The sequence below is a fragment of the Arachis hypogaea genome, chromosome 15 (genome assembly GCF_003086295.3).
Source record: "Arachis hypogaea cultivar Tifrunner chromosome 15, arahy.Tifrunner.gnm2.J5K5, whole genome shotgun sequence".
In the NCBI taxonomy this organism is placed as follows: domain Eukaryota; kingdom Viridiplantae; phylum Streptophyta; class Magnoliopsida; order Fabales; family Fabaceae; genus Arachis; species Arachis hypogaea.
The window spans coordinates 2,083,668-2,109,563 of record NC_092050.1 but is presented as its reverse complement, the minus strand read 5'-3'; the positions used below and the strand labels follow the sequence as shown (position 1 = coordinate 2,109,563).

General features: G+C 35.2%; 3 protein-coding genes and 1 long non-coding RNA gene across 6 annotated transcripts in view; 1 reads left to right on the top strand and 3 right to left on the bottom strand.

The window, feature by feature from the left end:
* Window positions 1–8,499, bottom strand: part of LOC112747503 (disease resistance protein RGA2-like) — an 84,777-nt gene extending 76,278 nt beyond the window's left edge. The window contains exons 1-3 of one of the 3 annotated variants that reach the window (XR_003174910.3): window positions 4,517–8,256; window positions 4,256–4,426; window positions 3,884–4,159 (exon numbers count right to left, since the gene is read on the bottom strand). Coding sequence is in view for 1 of the 3 variants with exons in the window: in XM_025795539.3 (XP_025651324.1) it covers window positions 4,317–4,426; window positions 4,517–7,820 (3,414 nt within the window). In the remaining 2 variants the exon portion in view is untranslated. Of the gene's footprint in view, window positions 1–3,883; window positions 4,427–4,516 lie in introns of those variants that run through there. The other 2 variants (XM_025795539.3, XR_011872664.1) reach the window with 2 other exon arrangements.
* Window positions 8,500–8,839: 340 nt separating this feature from the next.
* LOC112747502 (disease resistance protein RGA2-like) lies at window positions 8,840–15,667 on the bottom strand. The gene is made up of 6 exons (XM_072217370.1): window positions 15,545–15,667; window positions 14,787–14,930; window positions 10,629–13,857; window positions 10,341–10,515; window positions 10,007–10,145; window positions 8,840–9,280 (listed from the first exon to the last, which is right to left on the bottom strand). The coding sequence occupies exons 1-4, from the start codon at window positions 15,665–15,667 to the stop codon at window positions 10,394–10,396; spliced, it is 3,618 nt and encodes a 1,205-aa protein (XP_072073471.1). The 3' UTR covers window positions 8,840–9,280; window positions 10,007–10,145; window positions 10,341–10,393.
* Window positions 15,668–16,096: 429 nt separating this feature from the next.
* On the top strand, window positions 16,097–17,353 carry LOC112746924 (F-box protein At5g07610-like). The gene has a single exon (XM_025795034.1). It carries the CDS (start codon window positions 16,097–16,099, stop codon window positions 17,351–17,353), a length of 1,257 nt encoding a protein of 418 aa, XP_025650819.1.
* A 932-nt stretch (window positions 17,354–18,285) lies between these two features.
* On the bottom strand, window positions 18,286–20,176 carry LOC140179575 (uncharacterized). The gene is made up of 2 exons (XR_011873095.1): window positions 18,946–20,176; window positions 18,286–18,594 (listed from the first exon to the last, which is right to left on the bottom strand). It is a non-coding gene; the product is annotated as an uncharacterized lncRNA (long non-coding RNA).
* Between the last annotated feature and the right edge of the window lie 5,720 nt (window positions 20,177–25,896).

Genomic DNA, 25,896 nt, shown 5'->3' with positions numbered 1-25,896 from the left:
GTTGCAGCCACCATCCCTATTAGCATCCTAAGGATTTTTTCATTTATAAAATAAAATAAATAATTATTTCTTTTAAAATGATTTTTTAGCTTTATTTTCAAAAATACAATTTTTTTTTATTAACAGCAAGTTCGTCGTACTCCCGACGAACTCTATGATAAAATCGGATATAAAAGTAGGCCTATTGGAGATCAAGTAGTCACAACTTTTCTAATTACTTTCTTCTTCACTGCTAACGTTATCGCTACGATGTCAGAAAATCCATTGTTATTCATTCATTACGATGGTGAAATAGTGTATGATGAAGAAGGTTCAATTGTCTTTAGATCGGGCTAGCCGATAATTACGTATATGACATCGAAAGTCAACAATTTAACAGCTTTGAAGAATTTGATATTGCATGCCCTCGGACAGCAGGAATCTAAAACGGTGAAAAAATATTTAGTATAGATATCCGACCGAGTTAGATGGCAATTTGTTTTATAAAAGGTATATTATAGTTGTGTTGTCTTTGTCTCTGTTACTAGTATATTTATCAGACCATCATTGTGAGCGATATTTCTATTATTTTGAATTAAGTACCGGTTGCGCGACGACAAGGACATACGGCTTATAAGGTCGTGGCACAACCGATGGACCAATATTCATCTGTTGGAATTATACGTGTTTTTTGTTGACTTTGGTGGTCGGAGATCATCTGCAGATACTGTCAATGATAGTCCGACGAGTAGCGTTGTTAGATGAACTATCAGAAGGACAATGGTGGATCTAAATATGCCACCTGAGGGTAGTCAGGAGGGGTCTAATGTTGAAGTTTGTAACATTGACTTAATGGATGACAGTCTTGAAAGTCATGACGGTTCTGCTATCAGAGATCCGATGATGGAGCAGTATGAAGTCAACCTCGATGATGGAGACGACGCTGATGAAGAACCACCCGAAATCCCTAATGATGGTGACGAGAATAGGAGATGAACTACTACGGTGACACACAGATTGTTCTGACACAACCTGCCATTTCTCAACCATATGACCGGCCGGACCATTTCACTAGGTTGAATTTCGATGCAATGACTTCGGATTGGTCGTTTACCCAAGGAGGTCCTGAAGAAGACCCAAGCAACGAGTTTGAGGTTGGACAACAATTTGGGAACAAAGAAGAAGTCATGTTGGCAGTTAAGCAATACAGCATCAGGAGGGCTGTGGAGTACAAAATAGTAGAAAATGACCATTGGAGGTACAATGCAAGATGTATCCAATTCGGACCCGGTTGTAATTGGAGCATACTTATATCATATCGCCGAAAGCAAGAAAGGTGGGAGGTTAGGAGATACGCTGGTCTTCATACTTGCATGCAAACTTCGATGGAGGTAAGATCATCGTAGGTTGGATTCGAAAGTGATTGCACAACACATTTTCACGATGGTCAAGGCCGATCCAATAATCAGCATTAGGGTTCTACAAGGAGGTGTGGAGAATCACTTTGGTTACAATGCGTCGTACAGAAAAGTTTGGTTTGCAAAACAGAGAGTCATCGCTAGAATATATGGCGATTGGGAAAAGTCATACAATGAGCTTCCTCGTTGGTTATTCGCTATGCAGATGTACTTGTCAGGTAAAATTTATTTCCGGTTTATTTATTCGCTATTAAATAATTCAGTCATGTACAAAATAAAATACTAATGTATGTCCATTTAGGTACTTGGGTGCAACTAGTGACACAGCTGTGGCCTGCCTCCACTGACACTGTGATGTTTCATCGGGTCTTTTGGATGTTTTCACCGTGTGTTGAGGCCTTCAAGCATTGCAAGCCACTTATCTCTATTGATGGCACCCACCTATATGGTAAATACGATGGAATTTTGCTGATGGCACCCACCTATATGGTAAATACGGTGGAATTTTGCCGATGGCCATAGCGCAAGACGGCAATGCAAACATTCTGCCCATTGCATTCGCAGTTGTCGAGGATGAGACAAAGGAGGCGTGGTCATTCTTTCTTTCGTACTTACGGGAGCATGTTACACCACAACTAGGGGTGTGAGTGATTTCAAACAGATACAAGTCCATTGATGGAGCACTGAATGCCGAAGGGAGTTTATGGAAGCCACCTCATGCCTTCCAAGCGTTTTGTACAAGACACATTGCAGCCAATTTCATGACCCACTTTAGGAACAAAGAGTTGAAGAAGGTTCTTATTAATGCAGCGTAGTTGAAGTCGCATGAAGTCGGTCTTCAATGTTTACAGATCAGAGTTTCGACCGATAGGATACGAGGATGACTGGCCATCGTATGACGGTCCCCAAATCCATCCGAACCCTCGGATGATGAGAGCGAAGAGAGGTCGGCCCGTGAGCTCCTCTGTGGCATCTTGCTCTAGCTCTCCACAAACCATGTTGTGGAACCAAGTGAGCTTGACAGTCCACTTCGTCTGTGACTGTCTGTCCTCTGGACCAGGAACAACACCTAGTATCAGCTCACATAACTCTTCAATGGTCCGTCCTTGGTGGTGCTGCTCCCACCCACCTATGCATCCACTCACAGGATCACCATCAATCCTAAGTCACAACTAATATGCCACGTCCTGCAGGGTGATAGTCATCTCCCCGCACGGTAAATGAAATGTATGGGACTCAGGCCTCCACTTCTCTATCAACGCCGAGGCAAGCGACTGTGTATGTGACGTACTCAACCATGTATGTGACGTACTCAAACCCGGCTCGTTTCAGATATGGCCTAATCTGGTTCGGCGGCCGTGTCATCAAGTTTCGTCTGGTGCGCAAGATCCAAGGCGCCTACCAAACGGAAAAAAAAATCAATAAAAAAGGTTACTGTGAATAAATATAATAGCAAGTTTACTTTTTTTTCAATACAATAAAATAAAAAAAAAGTTAAAAAATCATATCACTCGATCAAGCCTCCCAGCGATGTGCTCAGCCTAATCCAATCTATACATCTCATGCTCATAACCTAATAACTGTTGCTCCATCAAAGCACAATCTAGTAAAATAAAATCACATACTAGATTATCAAAAATCAAACTAAATGAAAAATGGCTTATAAACCTACTAAATTTAAGCTTACCCTGTTTAATTGACGTCGTCATGTAAGTAATTAATTTATAACTAACTCAACCCTAAATTTTATTGCTCACGTAATTACCTTCTAATTCACAACATAATGTTATACCTCTAACTAAATTATCTAATAATATACTTTCTTATATTCTTTAATATGTTGATATAGAGCCACTCTACTAAAAAACGGTGACACAAAATAATATACCTAACATAACAACACTAAAAAGTACGTCTAACTAACTAACTAACATGTAAACAATAAATCTTTTATTCTAACTAACATGTAAACAATAAATCTGTTATTCTAACTAACAAACGATCTATACCTAATAATTTTATCTAACATGTAAATATTAAACCGAGTTAACATAAAAAAATAGACTATTATTTACTAACCTGGAACTGCGACCATCATCCACACTAAATTTCACGGATGTCGAAAAGGCAGAAAAAAGTAACAAAAAAAATTTAGAGGGGAGAATAAAAGAAGAAAACGACAAACCAAAATGGTCCCACCGGTATATATAGTGTGCCAAACTCATCAGGCGAACTCTATAAATTATAGAGTTTGCCGAGGGTGCGGCGAACTTGCTGTTAATCCAGAAAAAAAAATCATATTTTTAAAAATAAAGTTGGAAAATCGTTTTGGAAAAAATAATTATTTATTTTATTTTATAAATAAAAAAAATCCGCATCCTAATACACAAATTTGTAATTGAAAAAATAGTTGGTTGGAGATTGCCCTGCAATTCAGCTATTTTGCAACCAAAAATCCACAATAACCCATCTGAATATAGTATATATAGAAATAGAATCTAATTTGAATCAATATACTATGATGGTACATATTACAGTGTTTTTAGGAACCCTAGTCCTTTTTCCATCAAATAAAGTGTATAAAAATAACTGTCCAATACAATTTCCATCACAAACTAATGTAGTACCACTGATGAATAATTAACAAATAGGGGGAGAATATGAGTTGGTTGGTGCTTCCGTGCAATTAACAGCAAAAGGTTTCTTCCAATATGTGTGATTGTATGTATGCATGCATGCATATACTGCCACCTTATCCTGAACTGAAAAAAAGACAGAAAAAGCCTCACTGTGACTGAACAGAAAATATTCATGTTACAGAATGAAGAAAAAGTAAGTTTCTGCTTATATATAGTCACATAGATTATGAAGGCCGCGAGTGAGCTTGGTACGGTGTGATAAACATGTGATATCTGAGTGCTAATCTTGGTTCTGCTCATGGAGACCTTCAACCATTGAGTTAAATATATTAAATTCTGGAAATCCTGATATGTTTGCCTTCCTCGTATTCCAACTGAATTTGGCCAGTTCTGTCAAGTATTTCAAACATGAGTCATGGAACTTGGGACACATTAAGCAGTGGCAAAAGAAAAGAAAACAAGAGAAGGACTTGAATTTACCCCAACATGTATGTTTCTGTTGCTGCGTGGGAATCAACTCAACGTGTGGAACGTGAGCAATGTTTGGCCAATCTTCCCCTGTCTCTCTCTGGCATCGCTGCTCCAGCCCATCACATTTCTCAATTGTGAGGGAACGCAAGTTTGTCAGGTTTCGAAAGCTACTTGGAACTGACCTTATCCTTGGAGAGCGACCAATGAATAAGCGTTGCAGAGAAGTCATATCTCCCAACCACTCTGGCAATGAATCTACTTCAACTAGCATCAGAGATTTGAGAGATGGGATACATTGAAGACCTTCTGGTACTCTACCATTGTCTTCCCCGGCGCAGATTCCAACATCATGGAGGGAAGTTAGCTTATTCATGTTAGTTGGCAGAGTCATCAATTCTGGGCAAACAATGATAGAAAGGATCTCAAGACAAGTTAGGTGTTCTGCAACACTAGACAAGGATTTTAGTCTTGGACAATCGGAAATGGTCAATTTTCGAAGAAAACTCAAGCCTTGAAAAACATTCTCTACGAAGGACTCAAGCTCAACACAATCATCAATATCCAGTTCCTGGAGTGAGCTTAGGGTGCCCAGTTCTTGAGGTAACACCTTCAGTTTGGGAAACCTACGAATCGTGAGCTGTTTAACATAGCGCATACTCAGAAAGATTTCTTCCAGAAAGGAAGCCACGTCTTCATTGTTAGATTCCAATCCTTCAATTACAAGTACCTCCACAGATTGAAGGAGTGGCAACTTCATATTCTGGCTGCATGGAATGGTTAATTTGGAAACAAGTGGGAGCATCTCTACTCCTTCGTCCCTTACAATCCTCTCTAACTTTGGCAACTCTATCAAAGTTAGCTCCTTTAGGGACTTAAAGGCCACCTTCTCCTCCACTCCATCATACGAGTCTTCATCAATGTACTTCACATCTTTCATACCACATACATAAAGACTTTCTAAATGTGGTAATTTACCAAGTGGAGGAATCTGCTTACAGTTGTTGCAGTCAAAGAGTATAACATTAACTAAGCTTGAAAAGATGTTAGTATTTCTCACCCAACCAGGGAATTGTGATCCCCTATAACCATTAATCCCCAAATTCTTGAGATTAGGGGGAGGCTCAAGGGCTTCAAGTACTCTCTCCGGACTAATGCATAATGAATTAGAATTAGAATCAGAATTCCAAGACAAATATAAATAACTCAGCTCCTTCTTATTCATCAAATTAGCCTCTCTAGCATCATGTTCGCTCTGGACATTCTCGAGACCTTTAATGTGTAGTCTTCCACCAAGCTGTAAATCATGTAACTCTGCTAAGCCATGTTTGGCTTTTGAATCAACAATAAAAATATTCAGTGTTTTTAGATGTTTCAACTCCCCTATTTTCGGAGGCATTGATATTAATGACCAACATCCTTCAATTATCAGATGACTGAGATCCTTCAACTTTGCCAAGTGTTTGGGCAGACAAGTGAGATAGTGACAATGTTCTAGCTTTAGAATTTGCAATTTCTGCAGCCTAGAAACACATTTTGGCAACTTTGTAATGTAACTATTGTAAATATTCAAGTACCTCAAATGTGTTAAACTTTTCAGTACTGGGAGTTCAGAAGATCTTGTACGCAATGCTCGGAGAGAATTACATAACTGCACTTTACGCAAAACGATTGCTGGAGGCATAAGGAAGAGATTGCTAATTGCTGGATCAAGATCAATAAAGGTCCTCAAGGACTCAATATTCTTCAAGTTATTCTGGTTTAACTCAGGCAAGCCAGAGTAACTTACATGGTGGACCCTTGTTGACAAATTGGTCAAGCTTGCAGACTCATCATAAGCTTTATACTCTTCTCCCACTATGGAGTGGGCAAGATCAAGGAATAAGTCATGGATCTTGAAGGTGGTGTTTCCATACTTGTCAATCGATACTTCTTGAAAAAATGATCTTTGGAGCAGCTCCTCCCATTGCTGGTTACCAACATCTTCAACCTCCAAATGCCCTTTGGATTTAATAAGTCCATTGGCCATCCAAAGATGAATTAGCTGTTCCTTTGAGATTCGAAAATCTTCAGGATAGAGAGCACAAAAACAAAAGCATTGCCGTGCTGATGGGTTCAAATGAAAATAACTTAGTCTCAAAGCACCCATGACAGCATCAATGTCCCAAAACTTACTTTCCAACACATTGAGCCATTCTTTTTCCTCTCTTTTATTACGCAAAAGGCTTCCAACAACTTTGGATGCAAGGGGATTACCCACACATCTTCTGACGATTTCCTTGCCAATCTCCACCAGCTTTGCAGGCTGCTCCTTGTTTGGGCCAAATGCATAGTGTGTGAACAATGACCAATTCTCATCCTTAGGTAATGGCTGTAAGTGATGAGATTGAGTAGGGCATGTTTCCATGGCAGATGCAACAATCTGATCGCGTGTCGTGACCAAAATTGAAACACTTTTGGTTCCTCCATAATGCAACACGGACTTTAAGTCTTCCCATTTGATATTGTCCCACACATCATCTAGAACAAGCAAACACCGTTTGTCCAGCAACACTTGTTGAACTTTGTTTTGCATTGCTTCTAAAGTGGAGAGGTTTGGGTTCACTCCGGTGGAGGATTCTACAATGGACTGTAGAATTCTCATCATATTGAAGTTTGTGGAAACACAAACCCAAATTCTCAAATCAAAATGCTGGATCACCCTCTCGTCATTGAAGACCCATCGAGCAAGTGTTGTTTTTCCAAGTCCTGCCATGCCAACAATGGGATACACAGAGAGGCCATCAATGCTACTGGCATGCTCTGTGAAAAAATCTACAATCTTGTGTTTATCTTGGTCTCTTCCATACATCTGGTGCTCAGGGATGGCAGAACCAGTTAGCCTCTGATCATCATCTTCTTGTTGCCTCTGTCTGACTCCCAAAGGCAGCTGAAACCTTCTCCTATCATCATCAATACGCTGGAACCTCTTGACCATGTCTTTCATCCTCTTGCTGATAGCATGCCGAAACAGAATAGTCTTGGGATGGAAGCAGGCTAACCACCCTTCACTTTGAAGACGGTTGGATTCCATTGAACAATCTTCCAAGATATCTTCCAACACGTGCATGGCATCGGAAAGCTTTTTCAGCCAGTCCTTTATGGCATGGCTTGTAAATTGCTCCTCTGCAGCATCTTGGAACAATGCACGGATTGCCTGGAGATTATTAGACAGCTCTTGGATCTGTGAGTCAACACCGGAAAGTGCTGCAATCTCTTTCTTAACAAAAGTGTTCAAGTTTCCAATGAGAATTCCAAGCAAAGCATCAGTTGCCATTTTCAGAGATGAAAGCAAGGATATGTGAAAGTTTAGTGAGGGATAGTTTGGATTTGCACAATGTCAACACCACTCTCAATGTAATCCATCATTGCTTCTCAGACAATCAACCATTAGAAAAGATTAAAATTATGGGGTGGGTTCCATTACAGAGGGATTCCTACTTGCTCTTTGAGGAAAGCATACAAAGATTCTTACTCAAAGTATATCAGTTAGCTACTTTTGGTATTAAAATCATTTTTAAAGGAAGGTTACCTAACTGCCTTTCATCATTCTCATACAACTTCACTTTGTTCCTTCTCTTTTCTCTGGTTCCAAGCTAAGAATACAAGAATTTAGGCATGGTCTTCCTTCCTTTTTCCATAGTTAGAAGCTAAGAATATTCGTATCTCTTGTTTACAATATCTCTCTCTATGGAATAAACAAATTCTGTTCGCAATGAGATATTTCTTGTAGAGCTTTTTGGCCATTACAAAGTAATATTTCTGATAATGATTTTCTAAATAGATATTCATAAGCTTGAAGAATGTATGAAACACAACAACAACAATAATTCTTGAAATAAATGGAACATTATATATCCCAAATTGGAGTTACAGAAGCTATGGAGACATAAATTATTTGAAAATTTTAAATATGTGGAACTAAATTATCTACTTATTTTAATAAAGAATAATTTGTCTAATATTCTAAATCAAAAACTAATTTAAAGACCAATTTAAAATATCACTCATTTTCAAACACAATCTCAAAGCTTAGTCATCCTTCGTGGTTCATAAAATAATTGGTTGGGTCCCTTCTAATACATCCTTCTAGACTTCTAATTTATGGTCTTATCTCTTATGCCACTAGAAATACCTGATTGCTGAACTCATGTTCCTCTTAGCAAATATCAATGGCTTTGAATTCTCAAACCATATGAATTTCTGACTTCATTATACATTTATACAAGACTTCTAATTTGTGGTATATGACATTTATTTTATGTGATTTTTTGGTAATCAAGATAAAACTGTTCGTTCAAAGAAATAACAATGCTTCTTAAAAAGGCAAAAGAAGAACAACATCATCTTATTACAAATTTGAAGTCATTGCTACTATTTTGATCATAAAAACAACAAACTAACTAACGTATAACTCTAAGCCCTGCTATAACCCAAGTTCTCTATATCCTATGAACTTTTGACTATTGCTTTAGCTATCATCACTCCATCATCATTGCGAAACCCACGACTGTAACTGAAAATAATTGGTTTCCCCTTGATCATTTCTATAAACTATGTTGAACATGTGAAAAATTTTCAAGCCAGCTGCATTGCAAGCGTATGAAGTTGAATATACAAGGCCATGATTGGAAATTGGAACCATGCTAGGATTAAAACATCACATTCTGCAAATATGAGGCCACAAGTCGCGATAGCAATCACTTGTGCCAATACTTCCCCCCATAGGCTGAACCCCTGAATAAATAAATAAGAAGATTTGTAATTTTCTAGTAAGGAATTAATCAACAATCCAAAAATCAAAACACATCAACACATGAAAAGAATATGGCCAAGGAAGGATGCGTGTAAATCTTATAGGCAACTTTGAAATACAATTTCTTGTACCTGGAAAAGTTCTGCTAGAATATTTGGTCATGTAAAATAGGGTCATATGATTGAAGATATCACACACGTCTTATGCTAGCAATGAGTATTTTGAATTGTTTGCAATAGGGAAAAGTTACAAACTTATAGAATCAGAAGGTGATTTTGTTACTTAAAACACATTATATAAGTGAAATAATGTGAGGAATATATATATATATATATATAGCAGAAGCAGCAAATTAAGGATTAATAGTGAAGGAGGGAAACTAAACTAAGATTAGAATGCGCTCCCAGATTAATGGAATGAACATGTAATTCAGGGCAATCTGCAATACACAAACTCAAGCATGTTACTGAAGTAATCTATTATTCAGATAAATTGGTTCTTTAAAAAATATATCACTTTTAACTAAATTGAAATTCATTTTGAAAAGAATATAATATTTTCTTTTATTCATTTATGTTTCTTCTGCACTGTAGCTGAATATTGACTAATATATCTTACACATGCATCAGTTAAAAAATAAATAAATGAGAGAAGGAAAAATCTCTTCTTTTTTTTTTACCAAAGATAGGGAGACTCGAACCCGCTACCTCTTAGGTGAGTATGAAGAGACTATGCCATTTGAGCTATAACTCATTAGCATCCATAAATCATCTCTTGAGCTTTGCCTAAATGGAAGCGGCTGTTGATTCAATATATTTATGGCAAAAAGGATATCATCCTGTATTCCTGTTGATTTCAAAAAATCATATATCCGTCATAAGAGTTGATTGATTTAAAACAAAACAAAAACAAAATGGAATTTTGATCACATTAATAACGGGATGATAAAAAAATGCAACAGATAAGAGTACTAATATCTATCTGGAGTTCTATTTACAGTTTTACACAGACAGTGAGAGAGCGATGGTATTCAATGCTAACCATTCCATCCAATGTTTCTGACCTCATGATCAGGGTTCAATCATCATCCATTTTCACATTTTGTACCAATGAAAGAGCCTTGAAACCAGATAGTCAAATGTATCAGCCTTAGCGAAATGATGATGACGTCGATCTCTTCTTAGCTGCCATGATCTCCATTTGGATCTGATTTTATCTACGCACGTTGATTAAGTTATAGTTATGAAAGGCGAGTCACTAATTCACAAGAACAGTTTGGACACAAACATAAATTAATGGTAAAAACAGAATAAAGGGATGAATTTATACCGGAAAATGTTTCTTGACGAATGGGAAACAATTTGAATTGTGGGATGTGAGCAATGTTTTGCCAATCCTGTCCTGTTACTCTGGTGCATCGCTTCTGCAGCTCCTTATGACACCCACCAATAGATAGCTCACGCAAGTTTGTCAGGTTTCGGAAGCTACTGGGCAGTGACCTTAACCCCTCACATTCGAGTCGTAACTTTTGAAGAGAAGTTAAGTCCCCCAACCACTCAGGAATTGAAGGTATGCCACACACATTCAAACTTTGGAGGGAAGGGACATGTTGTAAGCCTTCTGGCATTGTACCACAAGAATAGATGTAAACCCGTTGAAGGGAAACTAATTTATTCATGCTACTTGGTAACACCAGCTCTGGACAATACATGATATCAAGACTCTCCAAACAAGTCAGATGTCCCACACCTTCAGACAAGGATTTCAGTTTCTTACATGAACCAATTTTCAAACTCCGAAGAGAACACAGACCTTGCATCACATTCTCCGAAAAAGACTCAAGTATATCACAATCATATATTTCAAACTTTTGTAGCGAGTGGAGGCTGCTTAACTCGTGGGGTAATGCCTTGAGTCTAGGGAAGTCTGTAATGCGGAGAGCCTTAACATGACGCATATTCAGCACAATAGAGTCTGGGATGGAAGCAGTGCCATCACTATCACTATCACCATGATCAGATTCTGACCCTGTTCCTTCAATACAAATGTACTCTAGAGACGGAAGGAGTGGCAATTTAATCTTAGGGACACATGAGACCTTTAATTTAGAAAGGAGTGGAAGCATTTCTACTCTTTCATCTCGTAACACCCCTTCCAAGTTTGGCAGTTTCGATAAGGTCAGGTCCTTCAACGACTTAAAAGCCTTCTCATCCACGCCATCATACGAGTCATCATCGATGTACTTCACATCTTTCATTCCAGATACATAAAGAACGGTTAAATGTGGTAGTTTACCAAGCGGAGGAAGGTGCTTGCAGTTCTTGCAATCATAGAGTATCACCATAACTAAGCTGGAAAGAATTGAAGTATTTTGCATCCAGCTAGGCAACTCTACTCCGCAGTAACCATTCATCCCAAAACTCTTGAGATTGGAGGGAGGCTCAAGGGCTTCAAGTATTCTCTCAGCATTGGCACCACACCTTGAATCAGAGGAGTCCCATGACAGGTATAACTTTTCCAACTTCTTCTTAGCACTCAAATTAGCATCTCTAGCATCACCCTCATTTATGACATTTTCAAGTCCCTTGATGCGTAGTTTGCCTCCAAGCTGTAAATCACGCAACTCTGATAACCCATACCCTGCATTTTTTTTCACAATAAAAAGATTCAATGTTCTCAAACATTTCAACTCGCCGATATTCGGAGGCATCTCTACTAATGAATGACATTCTTTAATTAGGAGATGTCTAAGATCCTTCAATTGTGTTAAGTGTTTGGGCAAACAAGAAAGATTTAGACAGCTTTCCAACTTCAGAATCTGCAATTTTTGTAATCTAGAAACACATTCGGGCAGCGTTGTGATACCGCTCCTACGCAGATTTAGGTACCTCAAATGCGTTAAACTCTTCAGTTCTGAGAGTTGAGAAGCATTTGTACGTAGTGCACGGAGAGAATTGAATGGTGGCAACCCACAAAGATTGTGATCATCTAATGGAAGAAGATTAATCATACTCCTCAAGGACTCAGCTTTCTTGAAGGGATCCATGTTTACCTCCGTCTCTGGTTTTAAACAAGTGACATGATGGACCCTTGTAGACAAATTGGTCAAGCTTGCAGACTCATCATAAACTCTGCACTCTTCTCCCATTATGAATTGGGCAAGTTCATGAAATAAATCATGCATCTTGAATGTAGTTCTTCCCAATTCATCAATCTCAACTTCTTGGAAAAATGATCTCTGACATAATTCCTCCCAAGCCTCATTACCAACATCCTCAATCTCCAACTTCCCTTTGGATTTGATCAAACCATTGGCCATCCAAAGATGAATAAGTTGCTCTTTTTCCATTCGAAAATCTTGGGGGAAAATGGCACAAAAAGCAAAGCATTGTCTTAATGACAACTTCAAATGGAAGTAGCTGATTTTCAAAGCACGTACAATAATAGCATCATCCTCAAGTATGTCCCAAAACTTACTTTCCAATACATTCACCCACTGTATTTCCTCTTTTTTATTGCGCAAAAGGCTTCCAAGTGCTTTAGATGCAAGAGGGGAACCACCACATTTCTTTACAATCTCCTTGCCTATTGCCACAAGCTCTCTGCGCTCCACTTTGTCTGATCCAAATGCATGGTATTTGAACAATAACCAATTGTCATCCTCGGATAATGGTGACAAGTGATGAGCAGGGCATGTTCCCATGACAGATGCAACACTCTCAACTCGGGTAGTGACCAAAATTGCAGCACCTTTTGTTCCACCTCCGCAAAGCAAAACAGACTTCAAGTCCTCCCATTTGTCCGTGCTCCATACATCGTCTAGAACAAGTAAATACCTTTTGCCTAGCAGTACTTCTTGAACTTTGTTTTTCATTGCTTCTAAAGTAGAGAGGTTCGGGTTATGTCCCCTTGTAGATTCCACAATGGACTCTAGAATTCTCATGGTATTGACTTCAGTGGAAACACAAACCCAAATTCTCAGATCGAAATGTTCAATTACCTTCTTGTCATTGTAAACCCATCGGACAAGTGTTGTTTTTCCAAGGCCTCCCATGCCAACAATTGGATAAACAGAGAGGTCGTTACTGCTATCAGCACTCCTTGAAAGAAACTCCAGAATATTTTCTGTGTCTTGCTCCCTTCCATAGATGTTGTGCTCAGTGATACCAGAACATGTCTGGCGCCATGCTTCATCTTCTTGTTGCCTCTCTGGAACTCTTCCACGCAATTCAAACCTTCTCCTTTCTTCATCAATTTGACGAAACCTGTCAACCATCTCTTTCATCCTCTTACCGATGTCTCGACGAAACATAATTGTCACAGGATCAAGACGAGTTAAGCACTGCTCACTGTGTAGACGATTGGACTCTATTGAACATTCATCTAAGATATCATCAAGCACGTGTGCTGCATCTGAAAGCTTCTGCAGCCAAAGCTTCACAGCACGCTCTCTGATCTGCTTCTCTTCAGCATCTTGGACCACTGCATGGATTGCAGCAAGGTTCCCTGACAGCTCTTGAATCTGAGAGTGGACGCCCCAAAGAGTTGCAAGCTCGTCCTGAACAAAAGCTTGCAAGTTTTCAATCACCATTCGAAGTAGAGATTCAGCCATTTGAAAAGCTAGAACGAATGAAAGCTCAGATATTGAACTGAATGCTATGCACACGCAAGTTGACTATATTATGAAACTGTTTTTGTGTGAGAATGTGAATGCGATGAAGATGCAAGTTCACAAATTGCAATTTGAATCACTTTAACATAGTTTTGGAATCTCGTGCTCATTACTCCCAAAGAACCAGCCATTAGAAAACAAATTAGAAGAATAAAAAAATGATTGGGGTAGGCCTACGTTTCAAGAACAGAGGCATTTGGTGGGTGGTTGTGACAATTTTTTAGTATTTTTAAGCAGACCTTGGTAAACATAAGTCTTCCATGTGAGTATGCATATATACATATATGATTAGAGGTGAATTCTTACATGCTCCTACCATGTTTGTGTGTTACATGCAATTTCCATCTTTGCCATTAATTCTTGTAATCAAAGATCGGAATGGTTTATTATAAAATTAACACATGTAATTATGAAATTATGTTTAAATTAATTTACAATATCATCCTCCTTGCTTTCCAACTCCAAACCTCCATAAGTCCTGGCCCCCATGACCATTCTCATCAGTCTCAAATTAACAGAAAAGACAAATTCTTTGGAGCTATCAGATCATATCTATTTATTATTTTTTATAAATTAAAAGAGAGAACAAAGTGGCCCCTCAAAGCTATTTGCCTCTAAGCCTAATTCTTTACATTCCCGCATTTCCCTTCCTTCCTATTACCTCAATTTAGTATACTACCAAAGACAACATTCACTACAAATGATTACAAAATATAATGTATTCTTTATTTCATGAGTATTAGTTAAACGAATATGAAATTAGCTAAAGTTCCAACGTAGTATGTTGTTTCATAAGGTCAATGGAAAACACACACCAGAGCCACTTTGCTTGAGGGGCAGAATATGAGAAGGTGGTACTTCAATGCAAAACTAACACCAAATGACGAAAACACTTCTTCAAATATGTGAAGTTGAATATGAAAGGTCAAGCAAGTTGGGAATCTTGATAGAACCGGAAACTACTTTCTTCAAGTGTGATTGCATGGACTCATGCCTACGCTGCAACCTCAGCTTCAATGAAAAAAAAAAATGAAGAGATTTCTCAGTATGATTGAACATAGAATTTTCAGGTTATAGAATAAGCCAAACAGTATCATGCTACAAATGGATGCAAATTTTATGAACAACGTTGAAGTTCAATTTTGCCATAATTGGTCATGGTAAACAGGGTTATATGCGTGTGGAAACACAAACTTTATCATTAGTAAAGAATATTTTGCTTTGTTTAAAAAAGGAAGAAACACATTATTTGACCGAAGTAATGCGAGGAATATACTAGATAATAGATGAATGCTGATTGTAGTTGCTAGTTGAAAACAAATGTAGAATAAAAACATCATCCACACAGAACTAATAATATGGAATGGAGTGAAAATCTAAATCATGTAATTTTGTTTTATAAAATCATGTAAAAAAGGAACAAATGAAGTAAGAAATATAAGTGGCACAGACTGTATTAAAAATAAAGAGAGAATGGAGAGGTATATAGTACATGCTCCTCCCTGTCTCGACCAAATGCATATTGTTTGAACAATAACCAGTTTTCAACTTTTCATCCTCAGATAAAGGTAACAAGTGATGAAACAGGAATGTTCCCATGATGGATCTGCGATTGAACACCATAGAAGGTTGCGAGGTGGTCCCGCAGAAAAGTGTGCAAGTTTTCAACGACAATTTCAAGCAGAGCATCGGCCATTTGTGCAAATATGAGAGCTACACTGCAACGAAAGAGAGAGAGATCGGTAATTTGGCTTCGTTTGGTTTGGTTATGCACTAAAGATTTCAATGGAGAACGTCATCCATGGTAACAGGTAAACGGTGGCTGCAGGTAAAAACGCGCCACTCATTTTGGTACCGTTTGATTATACTTTTTTTTTTCAATTTTAAAAGTTAATTAGCTAATTAATCAGATTGTTCTACCTTTTAAAATTTTAAACTTGAAATTAACGGATACCCGAAAAAATTTAAAATCTCTAAGATATTTAAAAAGAAAATAACAAACTTTTAAATTTATTATATAAAAATTAAAAAGTTATTTTGTTTAGCTACCTATCTCATTTGTGATTGATATATATATAAACAGTAACACACTCGTCGAAAATTGAAAGCCAAATGAAGAACAACCATGAGTCACAACACAGAATTAATTTCTTCTTCAGCCGAAGCAATTGAAACACACGATGCCTTACTCACTGAAATCCTTGTTCGTCTTCCCCTCAGAGATGTCATAGCCTTCAAATGTGTCTCCAAGCGGTTGCTCTCTCTCATCTCTGACCCTTACTTCTCTCGCTGCCGCACCACCGTCCAAGGAACAAGATTCTCCGGCTTGATTTTAGATCTCGACTTCATCCATCCTGAACATCGTGAATTAACATTTTTCTACTTCAATAAGAAGCTTCGTAGACCGTGCCGCCGCCGCCGCATATTCTGTCCCAAAATCCCCGATCATTATTCATATATATTACAATCTTGCAATGGCTTGATGCTTCTCCGCCGATTCACTGACAGGTTTATCTATAATCCCACCACCGGAGATAAGAAACCCTTGCCCTCGCCCTTTCCATCATTTGATAACTCACATTTCTCGAAGTACTCTCTAGCTTTTGATCCTTTGCGATTTCTTGGTTATAAGCTGATCTGCATTTTCCGTGGCAAGTTTTCAAAGAGAGACCGCCACCAAACCATGGTTTACTCCTCAGAATCCGGTGCCTGGAATCCGTGTAGTTCTTCCTTCTCGACTCCCACAGACATGGATTTTGCACATGGTGTTTATTTCAAGGACTCGGTTTACTGGATCGGTAACAAAAGCAAAACGACGCTGCGTTTTGACATGAAGGAAGAGCGCGTGAAGGATGACATGCCTCCTTTGCCTCCTTTGCCTCCAGGATCTCAAGATCTTAATGTTGGTGGCCCTGTTTTCTTGGCTTTATCGGAACTTAATTCAAAAAAAGCTTATAATGGATATGGATACATTCTTGCACCTGCATGCGGTTACATGAATTTGGTTGGATTTGACTTTGGATTTTATGTGCGCGTGTTCCGGTTGAAGGAAGATGATTATTCTTCATCAAGGTCGTGGATTCTTATGCACAACGTTGATCTTCGACGTACAAGTCTTAAAACTGTTTTTAATAATCTAAATCTTCCTAATACGTGGAAATACAGCATACTCCATCTCATTAAAGATGGTGAAGATGATGAGATGGCTTTGTTGTTGCTGATACATGGGAAAGTTATTGCTCTGCGGTTAAAGAATAATACCACTTATGATGTGTTGGGCTTAAAAATAAAAGGAAATAATCCTCGCTATTATTATAATTTTCCAGGAGTTATGGGGTGGTACAGAGCCTTTGAGTATGCTGAGAGCTTAGCTTGTCTTTAAACATAGATCTTTTAGCTTTTGCTTCACTTTGATTTCATCTTGTGTTATTGTAGTTAATATTTAATAAATTTTAATTCAAAAATATTATTGTTTTACTAAAGTTAGTCATTAATATATTTGTGTATAAATACGTGTGTAATTTAATTTATTTTTAATATGTATTTATATTTCAATATGTATATATTCATTTTTCACTAACTTTAATAATTAATTTTAATATACACCTAACATAATTAATTTTAATTTTATGATTTATTTACATTGTACTGCATTTTTATTAAGAAAAGGAAAAGGATTGTGTACGACAATATAAAATTTTGTCAAATCTTCATCACGTAAATTAAACACGACGTTATTATATTTGTTTGATTAAGAATACGTACAAAGGATTTATAATTAAAACTCAATAATAGTATGACAAACGAATTTTTTAGTAATGTAGAATTACATAAGAATATTTAAAATTAAAACTATATTTGTGAAAATAAATTTTAGTAGTTCATGGCTTGTACATAGGCCGCAATGTGACAGGATATAAGTAAGGAAGAAACAAACTAACACAAAAGTGAAAAATGAAAAAAGTATTCTATTATAACTAAAGTGATCTAAATATCTTAGATGTTGTTTTGAGAGTTGTCTCAAATTAGGTTATTTTGGACTTAATTTTTTTTGAAGGTTCAAATATTTTTAAATGGTCTATTCAATGTCTTCTTCAACAAGGATGAATATATTATATGTGAAGCGCTAGAAGTGGTACCTGCAAGGGATTCATACTTAAATTAACAAGAATTTTAATAGATTTTTTAGTAGATTAAGTTTTGAATATACCTGACAATTATATTTATAGTATAATTGATAACAATCTTTTAGTATAGTTCCACTTTTATCGGTGGATGACCGTTCCCTATTTTTAGGAAAGTCGTTGAAATGGATTTGAATCCTCTAAAGTTAGAATTTCATTTTAGAGAGTAAAGTTTGATCTCTTACAATTAATTTTATAGGTAGGACAAAAAATAAATATGAAAGAGAAAATATTTAAGAGTAAAAAATTCCACTTTACTTCCTAAAGTGAAATTCAAATTTAGATGATCCAAATCCCGTTGAAATCTCTTTTCTAGATAACTAGTTTCTGCCAATAATTCGTCCCACACTTCATTACCAACTTCCTCAACCTCCATGTTCCCTCTAGCTTTAATGAGTCCATTGGCCATCCAAAGGGGAACTAGTTGTTCCTTCACAATCTGAAAATCTTGAGGGTAAATGGAGCAAAAAGAAAAGCATCGCCTTATAGACAAATCCAAACTAAAGTAGCTAATTCTCAAAGCACCCATGATAGCATTACCCTTGGGGTGTGTGTGGTTGGGAGAATTATGAATAATTCTTAAGAATTTTAAGATGGGAATATCATATATCCATGTTTGGTTCAAAGTTTAAAAAACTATTTTTAAGTAAGTTTGATTTCAAGGAATCAAAATATCATCATTTCAATTCCCACCTTTCCCTTGGATATATGTGATTCCCATGAGAATGAAATATTTATAAAAAAGTAATACTTGAACCAAATACACGGTGAGCTATATCCCATAACTTACTTATCTTCACAATGACCCATTGTTTCACATCATTTCTAAAACGCAAGAGGCGAACCTGCACATTTTTTCACGATCTCCTTGCCTATAGTCACAAGCTCTGCACACTCCTCCCTGTCTTGACCAAATGCATAGTGTTTGAATAATAACCAGTTTTCATCCTCAGATAAAGGTAACAAGTGATGAAACAGGAATGTTCCCATGATGGAAGCAACACTCTCAAGTCGAGTGGTAACCAAAATCGAAGCACCATTAGTTCCACTTCCACATTGCAAGGTATACTTCAACTTCTCCCATGTATCTTGATCTTCATTCCACACACGAACAATCAAGCACTTCTTGCCTAGTAATTAGGTCTGGGTTCTTTTTAGTGGCAGATTCTACAACTGACTTCAAAATTCTCATCATGTTGAAATCATTGGAAACACAAACCCAGATTCTCAAATCAAAGTGTTTGATTACCCTTTCGTCGTTGGAGACGAATCGTGCAAGGGTCGTTTTTCCAAGTCCACCAACCTCAAATCTCTAGTTTCACAGCAAGATCTTCACCATCACCAGCACCAGCACCAATTGTCAGTTGAAAGAAGCTCCACAATAGTCTCTATGTCCTGGTGTCTACCATAAATTCTCTACTCCGTGATGAGAGAACTCGTCTGGCGCCATTCCACATCTTCTTGAAGCCTCTCTACAACCCCTGGCTGCAACTCAAACCTTCTTCTTTCTTCATCAATCTGGAGGAACCTATCTCTATTAGCTTTCATCCTCTTACCGATATCAACACGAAACAAAATCATCTCTAGATTGAAACAAGAAAACAATTTCCGTGCGGGATTTGCAGAGCGTTAAATTTTATTGAACACTCATCCAGCAAATCATCGAGCACGTGGGCTGCATCAGAGAGTTTGTTCAACTAATCCTTAACGGAGTGGCTTGTCATCTGCTTCTCTTCAGCATCTTGAATTACAGCATGGATTGCAGTGAGATTACTGGATAGTTCTTGGATCTGCCATTGAACACCATAGAAAGCTGCGAGCTGGCCCCGCAGAAAAGTGTGCAAGTTTTCAACGACAATTCCAAGTAGAGCATCGGCCATTTGCAGATATGAGAGCTACACTGCAACGAGAGAAAAGATCGGTAATTTGACTTCGTTTGGTTTGGTTATGCACTGAAGATTTCAATGGAGAACGTCATCCATGGTAACACCTAGACGGTGGCTGGAGGTAAAAAATGCGCCACTCATTTTAGTACCGTTTGATAGTCATTCTTCCAAGTAGAAAGTCAAATCTTTTGACTTTGACAAAAACACAAATGGGTCTGGTGGGCCTGGTAGTTTCTTTTCTTTTGTTGGTCCGCTAGACCCTTTCATGTCCAAACACTACTACACAAAACTCAGGTGGGAATAAGGTTTCTGTTTTCTGGGTCTGGGTCCTTTGTGGCCCACGGTCGTGAAAAAAAAATCTTTAATAAACCAATTTGATTGGCCGAGTGGTTAGTTTACTCGTTCGCTTAAATAAATGTTGTGTATATAGCAACTCGTTCATCAGCAACAAACCTTTAAATAGAGCTCAAATCTATGACGGATTAGTCCTTAACTTGGTTGAATTAGAGGATACTGGCAAAAAAAATCTCTTTTAATGAAAAACTTTTTCAATGACTATTGATTTGTAAAATTTTCAGTCCCATTTACATAATAAATTGGAAGATATTAAACTGTTTCGAATGTCATGCACATAAGATGCACTTCTTAACTTCACCATAAATCATAACTACATTCTAAAGAGAAATAGAGTTCAAATTGCTCTTGCCAACAGCTTGTGTCCGATTTCTCATAAGAATTTCATGATTTTCATCCCTAACTTCAGAATTTTTTGAACAAGTATTTGTCATGACAAACATGAATAATTATATTATACCTGAATCAATCCACCAACCAACACCTTTTAAAAAAAAAAGTTTGATGTAGGCAATAAATTTAATTAGGAAATGAGCTTGTTTATTTAAGTTTTTTGGAAAAAAAAATTCTTAGAAAAAAATGAATACTTATTTTATTTTTGTAGTCATTTATTTATGCTTCTAAAACTTGAAAGTAGGAAATACACAATTTTCAACGTTTTTTGAGAAGCCGTTAAAAATAAATAATATAAACATATATTACTGTTAATATTTTTTATCAATGTTTTGTTTCAATCTATCCTTACATATATTTAAAAAAAAACAAATCTAACATTTTACTTTTAAACTAATATATATATAGAGAGAGAGAGTACAAAATATTATTTTAGTTTAAATTATATATTTTTATCTTATTAAAAATATTTAAAATATAAGTGGTTATTTAATTTTATTTATTACTAATAATTTAAATGATTAAATTATTTATTACATAATATTAAAAAATTAAAATTATTAAATAATTAAAAACAATCATATAATATATTGTATTTTCAAATATAAGTATAATCTTTGTTGTAATTTTATTATAAAAAGGTTTATATATTTATCATAGTTAAATAATTTACTAAATATGATTCCAATAAAAAAATTTAGAAATATATTTAAATATAAAATACTTCTTTATAATTTTTAAACCACACAAACAATAATTTAGCAGCTCAAGTTGTTGACTTGTTTCCCTAGGATATAGGAGACCTAATTTGTGTGGTGGCATGCCAGCATTTTGCCACCTTAGAACATATCTTCATACAACCTCATCATCTTTCGGCAAAGATATGTATAGGATAGCATTAGCACACACCTTGTCTCATGAATATTCCATTCTTTTTTGGAGTGCATGCATTCTTCAACCACAAATTTGTCTTTCTCCATTCTTTTATATTATTATAATCATAATAATAGATATATGTATATAAGCAGCATTATTATTGTTATTTCTCTTGACTTTAATTTTAATATACTATTAGTATAAAATAATTTTAGATGAATATCTAATTATATAATATTATATTAATAAAAATAATTATTTTTATATTAATTGTGTTAATAGTTAGGGGTGACAATATGCACTTTACTTGCGGATATCCAACCCGACTCCACTTAGTCGGGATAGGTTTCAACTTGATCCACAACAAGTAGGGTAGGGTGCAGGTCGAGTAGGGAGCGGGTTGAGCCTCAACCCAACCCGATTAACCCACACTCTATATATAAATAATAAATATGTTATATACTTATATAAAAATATGTTTTTACTAAATGTTGAACCAAAGACCTCTCACTAAATGCAAAAGATTCTTAGTCATTAAAAAAAATCATTAATTGATAATTGAATTTTTTTTTTACATAAAAATTAGTTCTATTTTAAAATATCATCAAATTATATAATAATATTGCATCTTTTTTGTAACCCGCGAATTAAGAACAGATAGGATTAAGGTTGAGATATTCTCAACCCGCAAATAAAATAGGATTGAGTTTATATAAAAATTTTAACTTACAAATAAAATTAGGGTTAACTCCAAACTGTACTATGAATAGTCATTCAAAATATTATAAAAAATATTTTTTACTGTTATTATACAAAAATTAAACTCGTACGATAATATATTAAAAAAAATTAGCTAATATGTATTTTTATTACACATGATAAATTTATCATTAGTAAAAGATTTTAAATTTTTTTATTTATTGAATATAAAATAAATACATTAAAATTTAAATTTTTTATATTTTTAATTAAAAAATTTTAATTTATAAACTTAACACGTTGTGACTTGTGACTTTGTATGTAAATCAAAAGTTTTGGTAAGATAAGATAACATTCATCTGCATATGATCCATGAAAATTGGTTGTCAAATTGTGACCTAATCGAAGCATCCAATTAAATCAAATCAGCCAGAAATCTCACAGCATCTAGTAGCCAGTGGCCACTGGCCTTACCGAACTTTATCCATTATGTTATTAAGGTTTATGGTCCCAACTTAATTACAACTATTATATACTATTGTTGTATTAAAATTAAACATAAAGATATCAAAATAAATTAAACAACACTCTAACTGGTAGTGATGAAGTCTTATCCTTTTTCTCTGTTATACTATAGTTGTATTAAAATTAAACATAACATATCAAAATATATCATTATCTTATTAGATCAATTCATTTGAAAAAAAAAATGTATACAAAATTGAAATTTTGAGTTTATTTAACAATCTATTACTAATATTAGATATTTATTACCTGTATCTATAAAATAAAATTCTCTCACATTCCTTTTCTTTTTCATGAAGATCAAACTTGAAGTTATTTAATTTTAGAGAAATAATTCTTGAACACTTGAATTAACCAAAGATCAATGAAAAAAAATAGAGAACAAATAATAAAATAAATAAGTAAATAAATAAAAATGATGATAATAAGGACATGCCTAGATTGGAATCCAAGTTACTAGTGCGACAAGAAGGCTTGAATATTGTAAGTCGCTCTAGTGCATGCCTATGGTTACAAAAATGTTAACAATTTTAATTATCACGTGTAGTTATTTTCATGCGAAGTTGATGATTGACCGATATTAAATAATAATTTATTCAAATATATTAAATTATCTTACGATTCTCAACTAATAATTTCACATAAAAACAACTATACAGCAAGTCAATAAGTTTTCACCTTCAAATAATGGTTTATGGTTCATGTTTTTCATTCTATTCCGTAGGAGGCTTTTAACTACCAAAAAAATTAAAAAAAAATAAATGAAAAACATCATCATTTTATGATGTTAAGTTAATAAATCTCTCATTTTATAAATCTCTCATTCTTTTTTACTTTTTTTTTTAATGTGAGATTAATTTTATATATTTTTACACTTACAACCTTAATAATTCTTTCGACCACCTACGTTTTTGAAAATATATATTATTACGGTGGGTAACTGGAGATTAATAGACTGGACTGTACTTGGCTGGCCCAATCGTCTGCGGATGGTAGACTCCGAGCAGGTTTGCACGCTGGAACCTCCTTCCGACTTGTCTTCGTGAATGAATGGGGGGTGGTACCTGCAAAGACACTCCGATGCCTAAGTTAACAAGGGTGTGAGCAGGTTTAGAATGTATTGGGCTTAGAGATACCTGAGGGGTGTCAGTGTATTTATAGTGGTGAGCCCATAACCACCGTTGGAGTAGTGCCATATGTTTAGGGTGATAACCGTCCTTTTATCTTAGGAAGGTTAAGATATGGCTCCCGGAAGTGGTTAGAGAGATTTTAGGGGCAGTTACTTATTTGAATTGATGTTAATCTGTCAACTATTCTCCGTCCCGACTTCTTTAGAGCAAATCGTAGTCAAGACCGACTTCTTAGTACGAAGGTCGGTGCTCAGCAAGGCTCAATTCTCTGGACTAGGTCTTTCGTTTGGACCTGGGCCTTTATTATTGAGTCAGGGTATGAATATATATATATATATATATATATATATATATGGAATAGGTAAATTTAAACACACCTTTTTTCAGGATGTTCATATATATGATTGCATCATTACTCCTTATTACAAGTTTGCCCACGTACAAATTGAGTTTATTGACAATAATAATCAAAGTCGTTAATTTGAAAGGTTGATTATTATTAGGTCCGGTTTGGGTTGGCAACTATATATAATATAGCCTCTTTCCCCGGAAGAAATCATTTACAACTTGTTATTTTGTGGAAGCTAATTAAGGGTTATATTAAAAAATATTGGTCATTACTCATTACTATTTGTGTAACGTTGCGAGAAAGTAACAAGAGAAATGAAACATTATTCTTGTTTAATTATTATGATGGCCAGCCTAAATGGGCCAACATCATCACCATTCTAATTATGAAAAAACCAAAGGCATACCTAATTTGACAATTCCACTGTGTGATAATGACCATAACATGTCGTATTGTCTTAGGTCACGAATGGGAAAAAGTTTGTGATCAGATCTATATTTATTGCCCGGTGATTGTAGTAGGGCCATCTTCTTAATTATAAATTTATAATGTAATATAATTTAATATTTTATGTTCGTCACTACTAATAATTTTATTTGCTTCTTTCTTTTCAAAACAATCGAAAATCCAATCATATCTGATTTTCTTTCCCGTTATCATGTTATCACTTTAAATTGTTTATGACTAATATTCTTGTTATAGGATTAATAATATTTAAAATTACTAACACACTAATTATTAGTTGTTATTATCACTTTATTTTAACACTAGCTAGGTGCTTATACAAATCAATGCAAGTAAAATGACTTCTATCACTTCTAACTTCAAACCTAAACTTGTTAGTTTTAGAAATTCATAAGGTTGATGAAGAACAAAGAATGATAACATAATATTGATTTTGGTTTATATGTTAGAACCTGGCTTTATAAATTTCATGGATTTATTTAAAATTTAAGATTGATCGAACCTAACTCAATGTAAACTAGATAAGTAAATAGTATATATCTCCCAAATAATAGCATGGAAAGGAAGATAGGAGTCAAATATACCATTTCATTTAAATAAGACAATAAATTTACTTAACTACTAAGGTAAGTTTAGATTGACTTTTTAAAAAATATTTATATCTTTTTACCTTAAAAAAAAGTTTAACAAACAAATTATTTTATATTTGGATAACTATTTAAAAAAATTCAAATATTAAAAATGTACTTTGTTTTTTTCTAAAAAACAAGGTTTTGTTAGTATTAAACTTTTTTATATTTGTAATATTTTATTTTAATTTATCCAAATATATCTAAAATTTAGTAATACCATAATAAAAATATGAAAGAATGAGAAATTAAAAAATGAATAATTTTTATTGTTTTATTGTTGTTTCTGATGAGAGAACAATCTATTTATTTATATTAATTATTAAATTAATTTTAAATTTTAAAATAAGTTAAAATAACTAGAATCTCTCGATCATTCTATTAATGAAAGATAAGTATAACTAAATTAAAAAAGATAAGAAAAATAAAATTGTT